Raw genomic sequence first — 17,671 nt, 5'->3', positions numbered from 1 at the left:
CTTTCCATGTTTACAGTAGGTACCATCTGTGAGGGTGATGTTCATATTAGATATTGAGCTATGTAGTCCCATGAATATGCATATCAATATGGAAACCCTGCATTATTTTTTGTAATTGCAAGAATTCAGAATTGCTGAATAATGGGAGTTTCAAATATAGAGCATTTGTAATAGGCAAAGACAAATATCATTTCAAAGGAATTTTTGAAAATGAATGAGCTCCTTAGATTCTCTTCTGATTATCTAACTTGAGGCACGACAGTAGGCAGTAAAAGTGTCTCAGGTTTACCTAGGTTTGGGTAATATTTAATTTAGAGGTCTTGGTTTAGATTGATTTAGTAGTTACAAAAAACTGATTCGAATCATATACAAAATCTCCAGATTCAGAAGATTCATTTCAAGATAGTCATCCCCCTGTGAGGCATGGTGTCCCACGTTCAGGTGTTGCAGCTGGTGGGAGACTTCATAGGTAAGTTTACAGTTAGAAGTATGATTCCTGTACATGCATAACCATGATATGAATTATAGATAATCTTGTTTTCATATATATTTTGAATTATGTGATGTGCCTTTTTTTTTTTTTTTTTTTTTTTTTTTTTGCCGCTGTCTCCCGCGTTTGCGAGGTAGCGCAAGGAAACAGACGAAAGAAATGGCCCAACCCACCCCCATACACATGTACATACATACGTCCACACACGCAAATATACATACCTACACAGCTTTCCATGGTTTACCCCAGACGCTTCACATGCCCCGATTCAATCCACTGACAGCACGTCAACCCCGGTATACCACATCGCTCCAATTCACTCTATTCCTTGCCCTCCTTTCACCCTCCTGCATGTTCAGGCCCCGATCACACAAAATCTTTTTCACTCCATCTTTCCACCTCCAATTTGGTCTCCCTCTTCTCCTCGTTCCCTCTACCTCCGACACATATATCCTCTTGGTCAATCTTTCCTCACTCATTCTCTCCATGTGCCCAAACCATTTCAAAACACCCTCTTCTGCTCTCTCAACCACGCTCTTTTTATTTCCACACATCTCTCTTACCCTTACGTTACTTACTCGATCAAACCACCTCACACCACACATTGTCCTCAAACATCTCATTTCCAGCACATCCATCCTCCTGCGCACAACTCTATCCATAGCCCACATCTCGCAACCATACAACATTGTTGGAACCACTATTCCTTCAAACATACCCATTTTTGCTTTCCGAGATAATGTTCTCGACTTCCACACATTCTTCAAGGCTCCCAGAATTTTCGCCCCCTCCCCCACCCTATGATCCACTTCCGCTTCCATGGTTCCATCCGCTGCCAGATCCACTCCCAGATATCTAAAACACTTCACTTCCTCCAGTTTTTCTCCATTCAAACTCACCTCCCAATTGACTTGACCCTCAACCCTACTGTACCTAATAACCTTGCTCTTATTCACATTTACTCTTAACTTTCTTCTTTCACATACTTTACCAAACTCAGTCACCAGCTTCTGCAGTTTCTCACATGAATCAGCCACCAGCGCTGTATCATCAGCGAACAACAACTGACTCACTTCCCAAGCTCTCTCATCCCCAACAGACTTCATACTTGCCCCTCTTTCCAAAACTCTTGCATTCACCTCCCTAACAACCCCGTCCATAAACAAATTAAACAACCATGGAGACATCACACACCCCTGCCGCAAACCTACATTCACTGAGAACCAATCACTTTCCTCTCTTCTTTCAGATCAAAGTCTATGGCTCATATACCTGCTGGTGGACAAAGAAACAAGAACACCAGCAAAAGCAATTTTTCTATATCAAAAATGGGTGCATCGACACTCAATCTTACTGGTCGTCCATCTAATATATCGGCTGCAACAGTTACACAGAGTCGATTATCATCAGTTGGTGAGTACAGTTTAGTTTGTTTATTATGTTAGGAATCTGAAATTTTTCACTGGATTTTTTGGTAAGTTTCCTGAACAGATAGATTTAGAAAAACAATATGCTGCATATCTATGGAGTTCTCAAGGTCCCCTAATAGGTCCAGGAATATTCATGATTTGACTGCTTGAAGGCAAAATTGTTTGTAATGCACTGTGATAGTACAAAATCAGCAAGCACAAGTAGTTGCAAAGGTATTATCAAAATGAAAATGATTTCTTTGCTGCTATTATGAGCTTGGAATTGGAACTGATTTTTTTTTTTAAAAGGCTTCCTTTTATGATTATTATATATATATGCTTGTCAGAGTATCTTGGAGAGTGGGGCAGGTCTGGAGTCTGTTATGGATGGGGGGTCTGGGAAGTAAGTTACTGTTTGTTGACGACATATGTACTTGTGGTGGATATGAGTGAGAAACTGCAGAAGCTGGTTTCAGAATTTGGGAGAATAGTGAAAGGCGAAAGCTGAGGGTGAATGTTTATAAAAACAAGATTATTAGGTTTAACATAGAGGAAGACGGGTTAAGTGGAGTGCGAGTCTGATTGGAGTGAACCTGGAGGATTTGGAGTGTTTCAGATGTACGGTAGTTGACATGGCATTGAATGGAACCATTGATGCTGATGTGAGCCATAGGGTGAGTAAGGGGGCTAAGAACTTGGGTGTACAGGAGTGTGTACAAAGAGGTCACTATCAGGGAGGGTCAAGATGGATATGTTTGATAGTATAATAGTCCCAATGGTGTATGGATGAGAGGGTGGTTGTGATGGAAATGAAATCTTTGAGGACAAACATGTGGTGTGAGGAGGGTTGGTTGAATAAATGGTAAGAGAGATGTGTTGTAGGATGAGAAATGGTAGTGACTAGAGGAATGGAGGGTGTCACTGAAAGAGTAGTAATAGTTTATATTTTTCTGAGTCGACTTCATTTGTAATGTGATAGTGCTGCTTTGTTTAAAGAGCATTCCAACAGCTTCAGCTCAGGAAGTATTTAAGCCTTAATGCTTTGACTGATTTCTTTGACACTGTTTTATGGTGGTGTTAAACAGAAGATTTATTTGACTTCAGCAGGAGCAGTTGTGAAGTTCCTTTCCTACATTGGCCAAAGATAGACCAACAGTGTGAGGGTTTATTAGCCTTTTAACAGTTCTTTTTGGGTTGTTCAATTTGATGCTGTTGATTAAAACCTTGTCTGTTGCTCTTTTAATTACCAGCTTCTGCGTTCACCTTTGGGCACAAAGTTTGTCTTATTTTAATGGATGATTCAGATGATTCTTCATATGTTGCCTCAAGGTTGTTGGCAACATGAATTCACTTGCTAGTGATTTCTCACACAGCATTTGGATCATGGTGCAGTAACTTACTCCTAATTGTTCTGGAGGCAGACTCTATGTATATAACATTATTCCTACATTTTACATGTCTTTTTTGACTTCTTTTGGAACAGCTGTCACTCTTTTTAACCAAACTTTCATCAGAAAGTGAAGTGGATGTGTCTTTTCCTCCCACTTTATTGCTGCCATAAAACGGTTCAGTTGAAAGGTACTTCTGAGTTCTCTGTAAGCGAGAAGAAACAATATTAAATTTCTTATTTCATATTACAACAAAACTGAAAGGTTTCCTGTTGGATATTATATGTACTTTCTGTTTCACCTCTGTCATTTAGAAACTGCAATTTGATTTATCATGAAGTTCTTGCTGACTTATGGAGCCAGTATGATTTTCTCAAACGAATCATAGTCACGTTTTCCAGGGGTTTCAACCTTTATTTCACTGAAAGATTCAAAACTTCCACTTCGTCGGGAGGTAAGATATAAGCTATTTGGCGTAAGCGGTATAAATATATTCTTTTCATTGCTATAGTGTTTTAACTAAGCTGAAGAGAACGTTCATCTCTGCAAATTACATGAATTGAGGTTTGAAGGCAGCATTATTAAACAGTTTTATGATCGGCAATGCAACATGAAGAAATTGTAGCTTTTTTCAGAAGTAATGTATTGCTTACCATATGTCTTCCAAATATCTTCAAATGAGGCCATTCAACCTCGCGAAAGCAGGAGAGGCAATTAGGTAATGAAAGTCATCCTATATAGCACAGTGTATCAAGATACGGTCCTTGTTGAGTCAGAGTTGTAATGGTGTGTTGTTATATATATGGTTTGACCTTTTTGTGAACCTGCATCTTCGTGTCTTTAACGGTGAGTGCCACATGTACCATCGGCAGCCGTCCTTAGTTCCCCAGTAATGTACACACATGCGTTTTGTAGCCATGACTAGGATTTTCACTGTCGCATCCTGTGCACCGGCGCAGCACAACCCCTAACACGTTGTCAGGTTATGTCATCAGTGCCAACATTGGTCTTTGAGTTGACGTGTTATGCAGTCGTTTGCAGATTGTGGGGATGCTTTCATGGGGTTTAGTTTGGAGGAGAGGGATCAGTATTATGCCGAGAGAGGACCGTCTCATATTACAGTATATATATATATATATATATATATATATATATATATATATATATATATATATATATATATATATATATATACTTCACTCAGCTTCTCTGGTCGAAAAAGAAAGCAGTATATCAGCTCATAGGTACTTTTACGGTATTTTCTTGCTAGTCGCACTGAGATTTTCATTAACAGACACCGATAAATGTGTCCGGACTGACGGTAGAATAATAGCCAGAAATTGAGCGAGCAAGGAAAATGTTAGTAATGAAGAAATTTACGCATTCGTGGTACTTCGTGGCCCAATTTCGTTTCCTTAGAGTGTATTCCTGTTTGCAGTATTATAGTATTTCTGCTGATAGCAATTGTCTGGGGAAAAAGAATAAATGAATCTCTCTCTCTCTCTCTCTCTCTCTCTCTCTCTCTCTCTCTCTCTCTCTCTCTCTCTCTCTCTCTCTCTCCTAGTATGGAGCTTTCGTGAGATATAATGATAAATGGACGTTCCTGGTTGTGATTACACAGCTAGACGTGAAGAACTTGGCAACAGCGTCAGGTGGTTGTGTCGTCAAAGAGCGCCAGCTCGGTGTGCCATGCGCCATGCAGTCCCGTGGGTGGGAAGTCATGAGTCGAATAGCTATGGCTTGGAGCTACTGTGGGAACGGTGCTGTTGTGAGGCATATAACGAGAAATGGCGTTTTGTACCCGCGAGAAAGCTTTATTTAGTGAAGTTCTGCAGGTTGAGACTTGTGTGTTGATGACGTAGAAGAACAAGACTCAAGTAATTCGAATAACTCGAAACTTCGGGGAATTCTTGTCGGTGACTTTCTTGTGGCAGTAAAAGGTCACATGCCAGATGAATTATGGGCGAAATGATTGACCTACTTCTCTCTGTGTGGAAGGTTTTACATGCCGTGAAAATGAAGTAATTTATGCTGACTTATCAGTATGACTGTGGAAAAGTGTCAGTAATTAAGTGTTGGAGTGAATATGCTAAATCAAAATGGTAGATTCCACATATAGTTTCAGGTGACATGTCGTGATTTAGATGTACGTAGATGAGTAAAACTTTCTAATTGAACTGGAAAAGTACGTGGTTTTTGCGTTAGTGCGATGGAATGCTTCACTGTAACGAAAATATTTAGTGATATCCTGAACATACACGGGATGAAAACCCTGACTCTGTTTTCGAGAATGTTGAAAGAGTTATCTTTACACTGAAGTTAGAACTATACTGTACACTTATTACCTGATCCCATTTTAGTTAGGTTGGTAATAATAACTCCATAATTGTAATCATCTCAGAACATCTTGTAGACCTTCATGACGTACGGATAGCAGAAAGTGAAAGTTGGTGCCAAAAATGCTAATGGAAATTAAGAAGTGATTTTACATGCAGTTTGAAAAATGACTTTTGACACGCTGGACTGTGCATAGCGTTGAAATTTTGATGAGAAGGCAGCATTTATCCTTTCCCCTCTTGGGTTTGTCGATAAGTTAGGCACCTGACTTAAGCTAGGTTTCATATATATATATATATATATATATATATATATATATATATATATATATATATATATATGTATATATATATATATATATATATATATATATATATATATATATGTATATATATATATATATATATATATATATATATATATATATATATATATATCAAAAAGGTAAGGCGTTTTTGTTTATCTGGTTTCCCGGGTCACGGAGGTGGTGGAGGAAATGCTATCATCTTTAGCATCGAATTTGAATGGAAGATTGACGTCATATTTTAGATAAGGTTATAGTGTGTTGTGCATGAATTATCATAGAATAAGTGTTCTTCGTATTGCCGGCAACAGCTATTCTCTCTCTCTCTCTCTCTCTCTCTCTCTCTCTCTCTCTCTCTCTCTCTCTCTCTCTCTCTCTCTCTCTCTCTCTCTCTCTCTCTCTCTCTCTCTCTCTCTCTCCCAGCGCGTTGATTTGAATCCTGTCATACCTACTCACTCCCCTTGCTCATTTATGATATTAGTTGATATCTCATTTCAGCTGTGAATACTCGTATGTATTACATGTGCATAGTATTTCACTCCAATCCTGTTTCATATGTTAATATTGTTGAGGTTAGTTATTTTTTTCATTGTTGAGACTGCAGTAAGTTAAATTGACCTTTTTAGATTCATTTTTTTGTGTATATACTTCATATCCGAGTAAGAAATTGTATGAAAGATGGTTGTGCTGTAGAGAGTACTGTAAAGAGGCAAGATAGCAAAGAGATTAAGAGATGGAGCCTTCCAAATTCAAAACACACACATAACTGTACTGTACCTGCTGTATCGTTTCTGTCATCATTTGATAATTCTTTTTCTATGCTGTTGCTTTCAGTGCCTTTTATCCTAGGTCTACTTCTACCAGTGTACAGTGATGTTGATGATATATTGCAATTTATGCACTTTTTTGCATTTAAAGTTATAGAATGTTTGAAATATTGCAGATGAAAGTGGATGTATTTGATAGGTTTACTTGTGTACCACCCAGATATGTGAGAGACCTTGAGAGAGAGTGCTTTAACCCTAGGTATGGACATGGACAGATCCCTGATGAGGTTACCCAAAATCACATACTTGTACATTCTGAATGATGGGTACAGTATGCTCAAGTAACAAAGTGATGACGATATCAGATCCAAATATGAAAGACAGTACGGTCTTCTCCAATGGCAAGGAGACCACTTGCAATTCTGTCTGCACTGATGCTCCAAACAAGAATGGTATTGAGATTGGGGGACTGTATATAGATCTTAGAGTTCCAGACAGTGGAAGATTGATTACTGAGGCCTTGTTGCGCATGCAAGGTAAATTTTGATTCCTGTGTATTTTTCATACTGCCTTGATGGTTGCATGCAATAAATAGGAAATTTTTTTGATTTAGCCCCTGGGGTATCCTTTATATTTCCACACTATTGTTGTTGAATGAGTTTTAGCACTTGTATGCTCACATTTTGTCATAGGTGCATTCAAATCAGTAGAGTTACCTGTACCTGTACTTTGTCACATGTGCAGTTTAGATGTTAAAGAATTATATTTGAAGCTTTGAAACTCTGTGTTCTAGCAATAGGTTATTAAGATTTATGCCTTTGCTAAAGAGCTGAAAAGTGAGATGAGTTGTTTTCCCAAAAGAGACTAGAATCCTTTGTAGATATACAAGTAACTTATGGTTGTACTAGCATGAGTGAAGTAGCAGTCAGTAAACAAGTGGTTGCCATTTTTCATATAGACAGTAGACAGTGATATTTAAAATCTTTGAAATTCTCTTGTCATAAGCTAATCATTTGGAGTGGGTTAGTTTACTGAAAAGTGATGAACAAATGTGTTCATATGGTTAGGCTTGTGTTAGAATATTAGATTAAATTATACCTGCTTTTGCAGTACATAAGATTTTACTGAGATCAGTGGTTAAACTTACAAGATTAGAACTCCAAAGATATTGGGAGTTTGTATGTTGTGAACAATATTTTGCTTCTTTTAACTAAACCCAAGTATCCAATTTTTTGTGAGCTTTTGTTGTTTTATATTTGTTGGTAATACAGATATAGATTACAGGAAAAAAATGAAAAAGTTTGGATTTACAGACTTCATATTTTACACTTTTTTTCTCAAAGTAATAAAACAGTCGGCCAATACAGAACTCAAAATAATGATATAGAATCCATAGACAGTTGTTCTGTATTCAAAACCTTGTTTCACTGTGATGGCATGATTTATATAAATAAACGCACTTGCACATTTGTACTGTATTGTTTTCTTATTTTTACGCAAGCTTAATGTTCTTAGTTGTGAGTTGCACATGCTTTGATGTTACAGGAATAGGTAGTCGGAGACCTGGAACCAATATAACAAATCGTGTCAACAACACCCACACTTCTGGTAGCACTAAAGGTTCCATTTCTGCCAATAAACCAGCCTCAGGGATAAATAATATCAGTGAAGATGCAGTCAGTAAAGGTTAGTTATGTTATGTTGTGTAGCCAAGGATTTTTTTTCATGTCATGCTTTAATAAGATTTAAGTTGACAGTGAATGTAAGTTATTGGAAAGTTTTATTGACCTTGATTTTTCAGGTTAGTTATGCATCACGCAAATTGTTTATGCATAAAACAAAGGTTCATAATCTTTATTATGCTTTATTAAACGTTATGTAGTTGTAGAGAATCTACATGTGATTTGTTGCATGACATGTAAGCTAATAGAAATGCTGTGTAGGGTAATGTTTGATCACCAGAACAAGGAATGATGAATTTTTAAATGAAGCCAAAATATATAATTTTTTTTATGAAAAGTTTTAAGTTTATAGATATGGTTTAAAGGAAGCCACCAAATGTATCGTTCTGTGTCAATAGCTTTTAAGTTTATAGACATCTTTTTCTCTCAAAAAAGTGGTAATTTACCAGTAGGTTCTTATTAATTATAATTTCCACAAAAATCACTGTTATTCACCCATCATCTTTAGTCATTTCCTTAATTACTCACTCCAGACTCTACAGATTATATCTTTTATTGCTAACACTCTTCCTGAAGTGTCTCATTCTTTATCACCCAGCACACATCCCTTTGCATGTATTTTCCACCTTCCTAAATAGCTTGTTTTTCCTTTAGTTTTTTGTAATTATTCTTCTTGGAGTAAAACTAGATATTGTTTTAGTATTTGTTCAGTAGTGGTATCATTCATGAAAAAAATTTAACATTTGTTGTCATTTGAATTTTTTGCACAATTTTGAAAAAGGTTTCACTTATCCATATCTCTACAAGCCTCCCTCACATACTTTGATTTTGCACTTTAACCTTTACTGTGTTAGCACAGTAGTGACAGGGACAGACAAAGCACATCCAAGCTCTAGCTGAAAACAGAACCCCTTTATCTGCTGCCAAACACCACAAGCATTCCTGTGGTTTGCCCTTACCACTTCGTACACCTGGTTTAACCCATTGATAACAGGTTGCTTCCTTGTATATCATATTGTTCCAGTTTCCATTCCTTAAAACAAACTCCTGAGCCACACAACCTCTGCCACTTCTGAGACCACACTGCTCCTCCCCAGTCTGTTGCTCTGTACATCCTTTTTCTTTTTATTTATTCATTCTTCTTACTATGTATGTGAACAGGAAAGCCGAAGAGAGCAGCATGGGATCTCAAGGGACGTCTTCAAGACATGGAAAATTTGGTCAGGTCCTCGGCAGTTGAGCGTGATAACTTCCTCGTTAAGCTTGCCAGTTATGATACCCGCATTGAAAATCTTGAGATGGAAAAACAGAATCTCAATCAGAATCTGCAGAAGACACAAACAGTATCTCAGGCTAACCAAGAGGAGGTTGAAAGACTTACAAATAAAATCAGGTATGTAAACAGTGTTTTAGATATCTGGGAGTGGATCTGGCAGCGGATGGAACCATGGAAGCGGAAGTGGATCATAGGGTGGGGGAGGGGGCGAAAATTCTGGGAGCCTTGAAGAATGTGTGGAAGTCGAGAACATTATCTCGGAAAGCAAAAATGGGTATGTTTGAAGGAATAGTGGTTCCAACAATGTTGTATGGTTGCGAGGCGTGGGCTATGGATAGAGTTGTGCGCAGGAGGATGGATGTGCTGGAAATGAGATGTTTGAGGACAATGTGTGGTGTGAGGTGGTTTGATCGAATAAGTAACGTAAGGGTAAGAGAGATGTGTGGAAATAAAAAGAGCGTGGTTGAGAGAGCAGAAGAGGGTGTTTTGAAATGGTTTGGGCACATGGAGAGAATGAGTGAGGAAAGATTGACCAAGAGGATATATGTGTCGGAGGTGGAGGGAACGAGGAGAAGAGGGAGACCAAATTGGAGGTGGAAAGATGGAGTGATAAAGATTTTGTGTGATCGGGGCCTGAACATGCAGGAGGGTGAAAGGAGGGCAAGGAATAGAGTGAATTGGAGCGATGTGGTATACCGGGGTTGACGTGCTGTCAGTGGATTGAATCGGGGCATGTGAAGCGTCTGGGGTAAACCATGGAAAGTTGTGTAGGTATGTATATTTTGCGTGTGTGGACGTATGTATATACGTGTGTATGGGGGTGGGTTGGGCCATTTCTTTCGTCTGTTTCCTTGCGCTACCTCGCAAACGCGGGGGACAGCGGAAAAAAAAAACAAAAAAAAAAAGTGTTATCAATATGTGTGCAATTCACTTAAATACTCGTTGAAAATACTCATGCTATTTGATGTTCATTTCATTTGACACATATTCATCCTGTAACTTGAGTTGCTTATTGCTGTGAGTATAGTGTATTAGTAAAGTGTAATGTGTAGAAAGAGGTAGCATGAAGGAATAATTGTTGCAGTTCCAGTATGGATGTAAAACGCAAATTTTTATTGTTTAGAATAGAAAATGAGAGTGGTAAGGATAGATATGTTGTGCGGTGTCGTTAGAATTAGAATGATAGTTAAAGAATGAAGATGTGAGAATGTTTTTTAGTGAAGAAATTATCAGAGAGGCACATGTTGAAAGTAGTTACGATGGTATGATCATGTAGAACATATGGTAGATAATAGGTTGATCAAGAAGATGTATTAGTAGTAAGCTGAGTGTAATTGAGAGAGTTAAATAGGATGTGCAGAAGTAGTTTTGACTTGTGTGGAGTGAATGGGTGAAGGGAGACTGACCGAGAGTATATATGTGTCAGAAGTAGAGGGAGCAAGGAGAAGGGTTTGGGAGTGAAATAAGAGATGGAAGGGTGGAGTGAAAGATGCTTATGAGTTTTTTGAGCTTGGATATGCAGGAGGGTGTAAGGGATGCAATTGATGAAGCAAATTGGAGCAGTTGGTGAACAGAGTGCAAGGTGTTGTCAGTGGATTGAACTAGGGCTTACCAAGTTGTCAGGAAACTATTGGAGAGGTGTTGTGGGGCTTGGCTGTGGATAAGGAATTCTGATTTTGGTGCCTGATGCATGACAGGTTGACATTGGATGTGAGCAAATGAAAATGGTTTTTGTCTGTTCCTGATACTGCCTTGTTACACTCTAAACGTGGGAAATAACAGGGAAAGAGTGAAACTATTTTCAGCATTCTTCCTGTTTCTCATGGTCAGTATTTTGCTCTGTGAAGTGGCCATCTCTTAATGCCTCATTGTAAGAAATTGCCTGAGGCATGGAGATCCTTTTGTGAACTGTTCTTTGGTGTTGGAGAAAACTTTTAGTTTTAGATTACATCTTTTTTCATTTCATGTGCACATCTATTATCTTGACATTGTATGTGACAAGATAAGATCAGGGTTGATTTTTTTTTCTTAAGGCTCTAGTCTTGGACAAGACTCCATATGAAGGCTGGGCCTTAATTGAAATATAGAGAGAATTATGAAACAGAAAAAGAAAAGACAAGGGAAAGTTTTTGATTTTCTAGAGAGTGAAAGACCTCTCTTTTGAAATGTGCCAGGTTATATGTATTGGGAAAGACATGAGAAGGTAGAGATATGTATATCCCCTCCGACTTTAGTGCACTTATTAATATATTGGTGCTGGAAATTTTGCTAAATGCATTTTGAAAATTAGTGTTTTGTTTTATGATAGAAATCATGGTGTTCCAAGCCAATTTCTTTTTAGTCAGAATTCTCTAGAATTAAATCTTTTCTATCTATAAGTCAGGCTTGTCTCTGTCTTTTGCTCTTGTCTTGATTCTGTCATGATTTTCATTGGGTATTTGTTACAGCTTATAGAATGATTTTGGAGTATTGTGCACCGTCAAAAAAATTTTATAAGTTTTTTTTTCATTTTCTGAATTGTACATTGCTTGAAAACACTTATAGCCCCTCATATTATTTTTCCTTAAATTCAAGTCTAAAGATTATTGACTTTTTGCTTCAGTCAGAGTAACTGGTGACTGAGTTAGTTATGCCTTTAGATCATAAGGTTCCTACTTCATTTAAGAGTTTTCACGTGAAGAAGTTAATGTAGGTTGAATGCTGTTTAGCTTTTAAAGATAAATGATTCTAAATAGAGGCAAATAGAGGTTTTTAAGAGTGGATTTAGTCTCTCAGATAAGTCTACTTTTGATTTAATGTCAGTTATTGTTTCTCAAGGACAAATCATTTAAGAATTGATGTAGTTTTTTATTTGTTTATTTTTTACTTATTTTGCTTTGTCGCTGTCTCCCGCGTTAGTGAGTTAGCGCAAGGAAACAGACGAAAGAATGGCCCAACCCATCCACATACACATGTATATATATACACATCCACACACGCAAATATAAATACCTATACATCTCAATGTATACATATATATACACACACAGACATATACATGTATACACATATACATAATTCATACTGTCTGCCTTTATTCATTCCCATCGCCACCCCGCCACTTATGAAATAACAACCCCCTCCCCCCTCATGTGCGTGAGGTAGTGCTAGGAAAAGACAATGAAGGCCACATTCATTCACACTCAGTCTCTAGCTGTCATCTAATAATGCACCAAAACCAAAGCTCCCTTTCCTCATCCATGCCCCACAGAACTTTCCATGGTTTACCTCAGACGCTTCACATGCCCTGGTTCAATCCATTAACAGCAGGTCGACCCCGGTATACCACATCATTCCAATTCACTCTATTCCTTGCACGCCTTTCACCCTCCTGCATGTTCAGGCCCCAACCACTCAAAATCTTTTTCACTCCATCTTTCCACCTCCAATTTGGTCTCCCACTTCTCTTCGTTCCCTCCACCTCTGACACGCATATCCTCTTGGTCATTCTTTCCTCACTCATTCTCTCCATGTGACCAAACCATTTCAGAACACCCTCTTCTGCTCTCTCAACTACACTCTTTTTATTACTACACATCTCTCTTACCCTATTATTACTTACTCGATCACACCACATATTGTCCTCAAACATCTCATTACCAGCACATCCACCCTCCTCCGCACAACTCTACCTACAGCCCATGCCTTGCAACCATATAACATTGTTTGAACCACTATTCCTTCAAACATACCCATTTTTGCTTTCTGAGATTGAACCATTATTTCTTCAAATATACCCATTTTTGCTTTCTGAGATAATGTCTACTTCCATACATTCTTTAACACTCCCAGAACTTTCGCCCCCTCCCCCACCCTATGATTCACTTCCGCTTCCATGGTTCCATCCGCTGCCAAATCCACTCCCAGATATCTAAAACACTTCACTTCCTCCAATTTTTCTCCATTCAAACTTACCTCCCAATTGACGTGTCCCTCAACCCTACTGTACCTAATAACCTTGCTCTTATTCACATTTACTCTAAGTTTTCTTCTTTCACACACTTTACCAAACTCAGTCACCAGCTTCTGCAGTTTCTCACACGAATCAGCCACCAGCACTGTAACATCAGCGAACAACAGCTGACTTACTTCCCAAGCTCTCTCATCCACAGCAGACTTCATACTTGCCCCTCTTTCCAAAACTTGCATGTACTTTTTATTGACATAATTAAGAGTATTCTCAGAAATTTTAATCAAGGTAGATGAAAGAAAACTGAATATTATAAGTTTGCTTTGATCTTATTGTTACAACAGGAACTGTATGGCTCAAACATGTAAAGTTTAAAAGTTACTTGGTAGATCTAGTGGCAAGCCTGTTAAAAGCTTTTGGAGAAATGTTTTTCTTACAGTGGAAGTGTGATTTATTTGCTCAGCAAAACATGTATGTTGGCTGATGAAAGAATTAGGTTGCTCTGAACAAATGATGTTTTTCTACTTAGAGGACTAGAATTGGTAGCAGATATGCTATTACTGTTCTCATTAACATTATTTTGTGAATCATGGCCATGCAGGGATGCACCTTTTGTAGGATTTGATTTTGCAGGATTGGTGTTTCTAACCCTGCAGACATGAAAAGTGTTGGGATGCCTTGTTTGTTTGGGTTTATTTGCAATCTTGATGATAAGAGCATTATGAAAAAGGTAACAGGTATTAGATTAAGCTCAGTGAGATAGATGAAACGGTGGTTTGGATGTGGGCACAGAAAATAGAACTACTAATAGGAGAAAGGAGTCTGTAAAGGGAATAAAGACCTTCTTTAGATACCCCTTCACTTCTTTCTCTATTGTGCTTCTCTTTTGAATTTGATGTACTTTAAGCTTTTTGACATTCAGCATTAAACTTTTGAATATGCTGTCATTTTCCATGGTACTGAATGGATAGTATTCTTACAGAGAGGAGTGTGATGAGAGGATTGCTGATAAGCGACGATACGAGAATACAATTCAGGATTTAGAGTTTAAAAAATCTTCTCTTGAACGGCAGATGAAATCCCTTGAGGCTGAGCTTACATCTCGACAAGATGAGTTGGCTGGACTTAAGGTGTGTACCCTGAGATTTTAGTGCTCCTTTTAATGTTGATAGCAAAAAATAAGTCAGTATGTTACCAGGTACCTAATGCATCCACCTTAATTTTTGTTAGGAAACTAGTGCCTTTGCTGCTCAGAGCATGAACGTTTTGTAGCTACTTGTTGTGGTTTGCTCTCTTAATTCCTGATAGCTGATCTATAGATATCTAAAAATAGAATTGATGCTACCTTTAGTTGTACTTTGTGAATGTGTTTGTTGTTGGTTATGTCCCATTCAAAGAAATTATAAGATTGACTTTTTTCATGGTACCTTTTACCGAATCCATATCTTCAAAGTCATTTTTTTATTCATGACTGAATCATACCATATCATCGATCTGTATTTGTTTATATTATACTTAATCACTGTTTCCCATGTCAGCGAGGTAGTTTAGTGAAACAGACGAAGAATGGATCATCTATCTACCTACCTGTATTTCTGATGCCAGCTCCCACCAAGGGGGTGGCCATGACAAAAGTCTCCTCTTATTCCTGTCCTTACTTGCCTCCCTAGCATACACCCTTCCATGTATTCTTCTCCCATTTCTTTCCCTCCATGACCCATCTACTCTGTTTCCCCATGTCACAGGTGGTCTGCCTTCAGCATCAGCCTCTTTAATAGTACTATCACACCCTCTAATCATAAACTCCGCTTCTTGGCGAACATGAAAGTAATATTCTTTTTTATTAACATCATTTAGTGCTGTATTTCTAAGGCATCATTATGTTTGAATGGAACACTTATGAAAACCCCTTAGGAATGGAGATGCAGTTACAAGATATATCATATGAAATGTTGCACCCACTTAACTTCAGAGCTATAACTGTTCATATTTGTCACCATTACACATCACCATTTGTTAATCCTTTTACATTACCAGAGCATATAGACCTCAACTATTCACATACACCACAACACTGAAGCCACCATTGCACAAAATAGCTTTGTGCATATGACTTGCAGGTGTATACCACTACTATACATAAATACACAATTCAGTGAATCATCGTCACACACTTACTGGTGTGTGAATGTTAGTTTCCATGAGTGTTAGAGAAAAGGAGTTAGGGAGGGGGAGGTTTGTATGTTTTCATTATGCAAGTTGTCACAAGCAGTGGTGAGTATATGTGTGTAATTACTTATTTGTAGTGTATGGGGAGGGAGTTTTACATTCACAGGGCCATGTCTTGGCCATCCTATCATACAACTTTTGAAATTTCTGTATGCTGTCTACATCAACCATACCTTTATTCATTTTGTTCTACTCATCCATCTTTCTGATACTATAAAAGTTCTTATTTACATCTTTTTTGACAAGTTTCTTTTATAATGTTCTGTCCTCTTGGTTGTTTGTTCCTAGAGCTTTCAAGGAACTGTTCACTGTCTGTCGTTATTTTGTTTTAAAAACTTGAAAGTTGTAATTGGGTCACTCCCCTCAATCTTCTCTCTTGCATGGTGGGCAAATTTATGACCTTTCTTTGTAACTCTGTTTTCTCAATTCTAGTGCCATCTTAGCTGCTGTCCTCTGGACCTTTTCTTTTAAGTCTGTACTTTCTTAGGTGCATTTACCAAACTTGGGAAGCATATTCTAGTTTATGCTTATGTATGAAATGAGATTTTTTCATTTTTTTTCATACTATTCGCCATTTCCCGCATTAGCAAGGTAGCATTAAGAACAGAGGACTGGGCCTTTGAGGGAATATCCTCACCTGGCCCCTTTCTCTGTTCCTTCTTTTGGAAAATTAAAAAGAAAACGAGAGCTGAGGATTTCCAGCCACCTGCTCCCTCCCCTTTTAGTCACCTTCTGCGACATGCAGGGAATACATGGGAAATATTCTTTTTCCCCAGTCCCCAGGGATAAATGAAATGAGATACTTGTTGAATATTTCTTTGTCCATGAACTTAAATGCGGTTATAGTATTTGCCAGCAAACAGTTGGTTTTAACTTTTCTCTGTAGGTGTTTGTTCCCAAGTCTCTCTCTCACACAGATTCCTGCAGCTCATTTCCTGCTAGATGATATTCATATCGAGGCCTTCTCTTAATGTGACCAATCCTCATTACTTTAGCCCCTCCCTCCTTTTTATTGATAGCTGAGACAGCGAGGGCAGCTGAGTCCCTGATCAAGGCCATTCCATTAATGCTGTATATGTGTATGTATGTATATGTTTATATGTATGTGTATGGGCATATATGTATACATATATGTGTGTATATGAGTGGATGGGTCCTTTGTCTGGTTCCTGCTGCTACCTCGCTGATGCAGGAAATGGCGATCAAGTATGATCATAAGTTATACATATATTACTTTATTTATTTATCATTTATTAATTTATTATTGTTGTTCGCTGATGATACAGTGCTGGTGGCTGATTCATGTGAGAAACTGCAGAAGCTGGTGACTGAATTTGGTAAAGTGTGTGAAAGAAGAAAGTTGAGAGTAAATGTGAATAAGAACAAGGTTATTAGGTACAGTAGGGTTGAGGGTCAAGTCAATTGGGAGGTAAGTTTGAATGGAGAAAAACTGGAGGAAGTGAAGTGTTTGAGGTAAGTTTGAATGGAGAAAAACTGGAGGAAGTGAAGTGTTTTAGATATCTGGGAGTGGATTTGGCAGTGGATGGAACCATGGAATCGGAAGTGAATCATAGGGTGGGGGAGGGGGCGAAAATTCTGGGAGCGTTGAAGAATGTGTGGAAGTCGAGAACATTATCTCAGAAAGCAAAAATGGGTATGTTTGAAGGAATAGTGGTTCTAACAATGCTGTAGGGTTGCGAGGCATGGGCTATGGATAGAGTTGTGCGCAGGAGGCTGGATGTGCTGGAAATGAGATGTTTGAGGACAGTATGTGGTGTGAGGTGGTTTGATCGAGTTAGTAATAATAGGGTAAGAGAGATGTGTGGTAATAAAAACAGTG

General features: G+C 38.2%; 1 protein-coding gene across 1 annotated transcript in view; it reads left to right on the top strand.

The window, feature by feature from the left end:
- Nucleotides 1–17,671, top strand: part of ncd (non-claret disjunctional) — a 56,375-nt gene that overhangs the window by 25,745 nt on the left and 12,959 nt on the right. Inside the window, exons 14-18 of the mRNA XM_071691601.1 lie at nt 382–469; nt 1,740–1,903; nt 8,241–8,381; nt 9,539–9,770; nt 14,585–14,732. Of these exons, the coding sequence (XP_071547702.1) occupies nt 382–469; nt 1,740–1,903; nt 8,241–8,381; nt 9,539–9,770; nt 14,585–14,732 (773 nt within the window). The remainder of the gene's footprint in view (nt 1–381; nt 470–1,739; nt 1,904–8,240; nt 8,382–9,538; nt 9,771–14,584; nt 14,733–17,671) is intronic.

The sequence above is a fragment of the Panulirus ornatus genome, chromosome 50 (genome assembly GCF_036320965.1).
Source record: "Panulirus ornatus isolate Po-2019 chromosome 50, ASM3632096v1, whole genome shotgun sequence".
NCBI classification, from domain to species: Eukaryota; Metazoa; Arthropoda; class Malacostraca; order Decapoda; family Palinuridae; genus Panulirus; species Panulirus ornatus.
The sequence above is the reverse complement of the archived record's forward strand: the minus strand, read 5'-3'. Positions and strand labels throughout refer to the sequence as shown.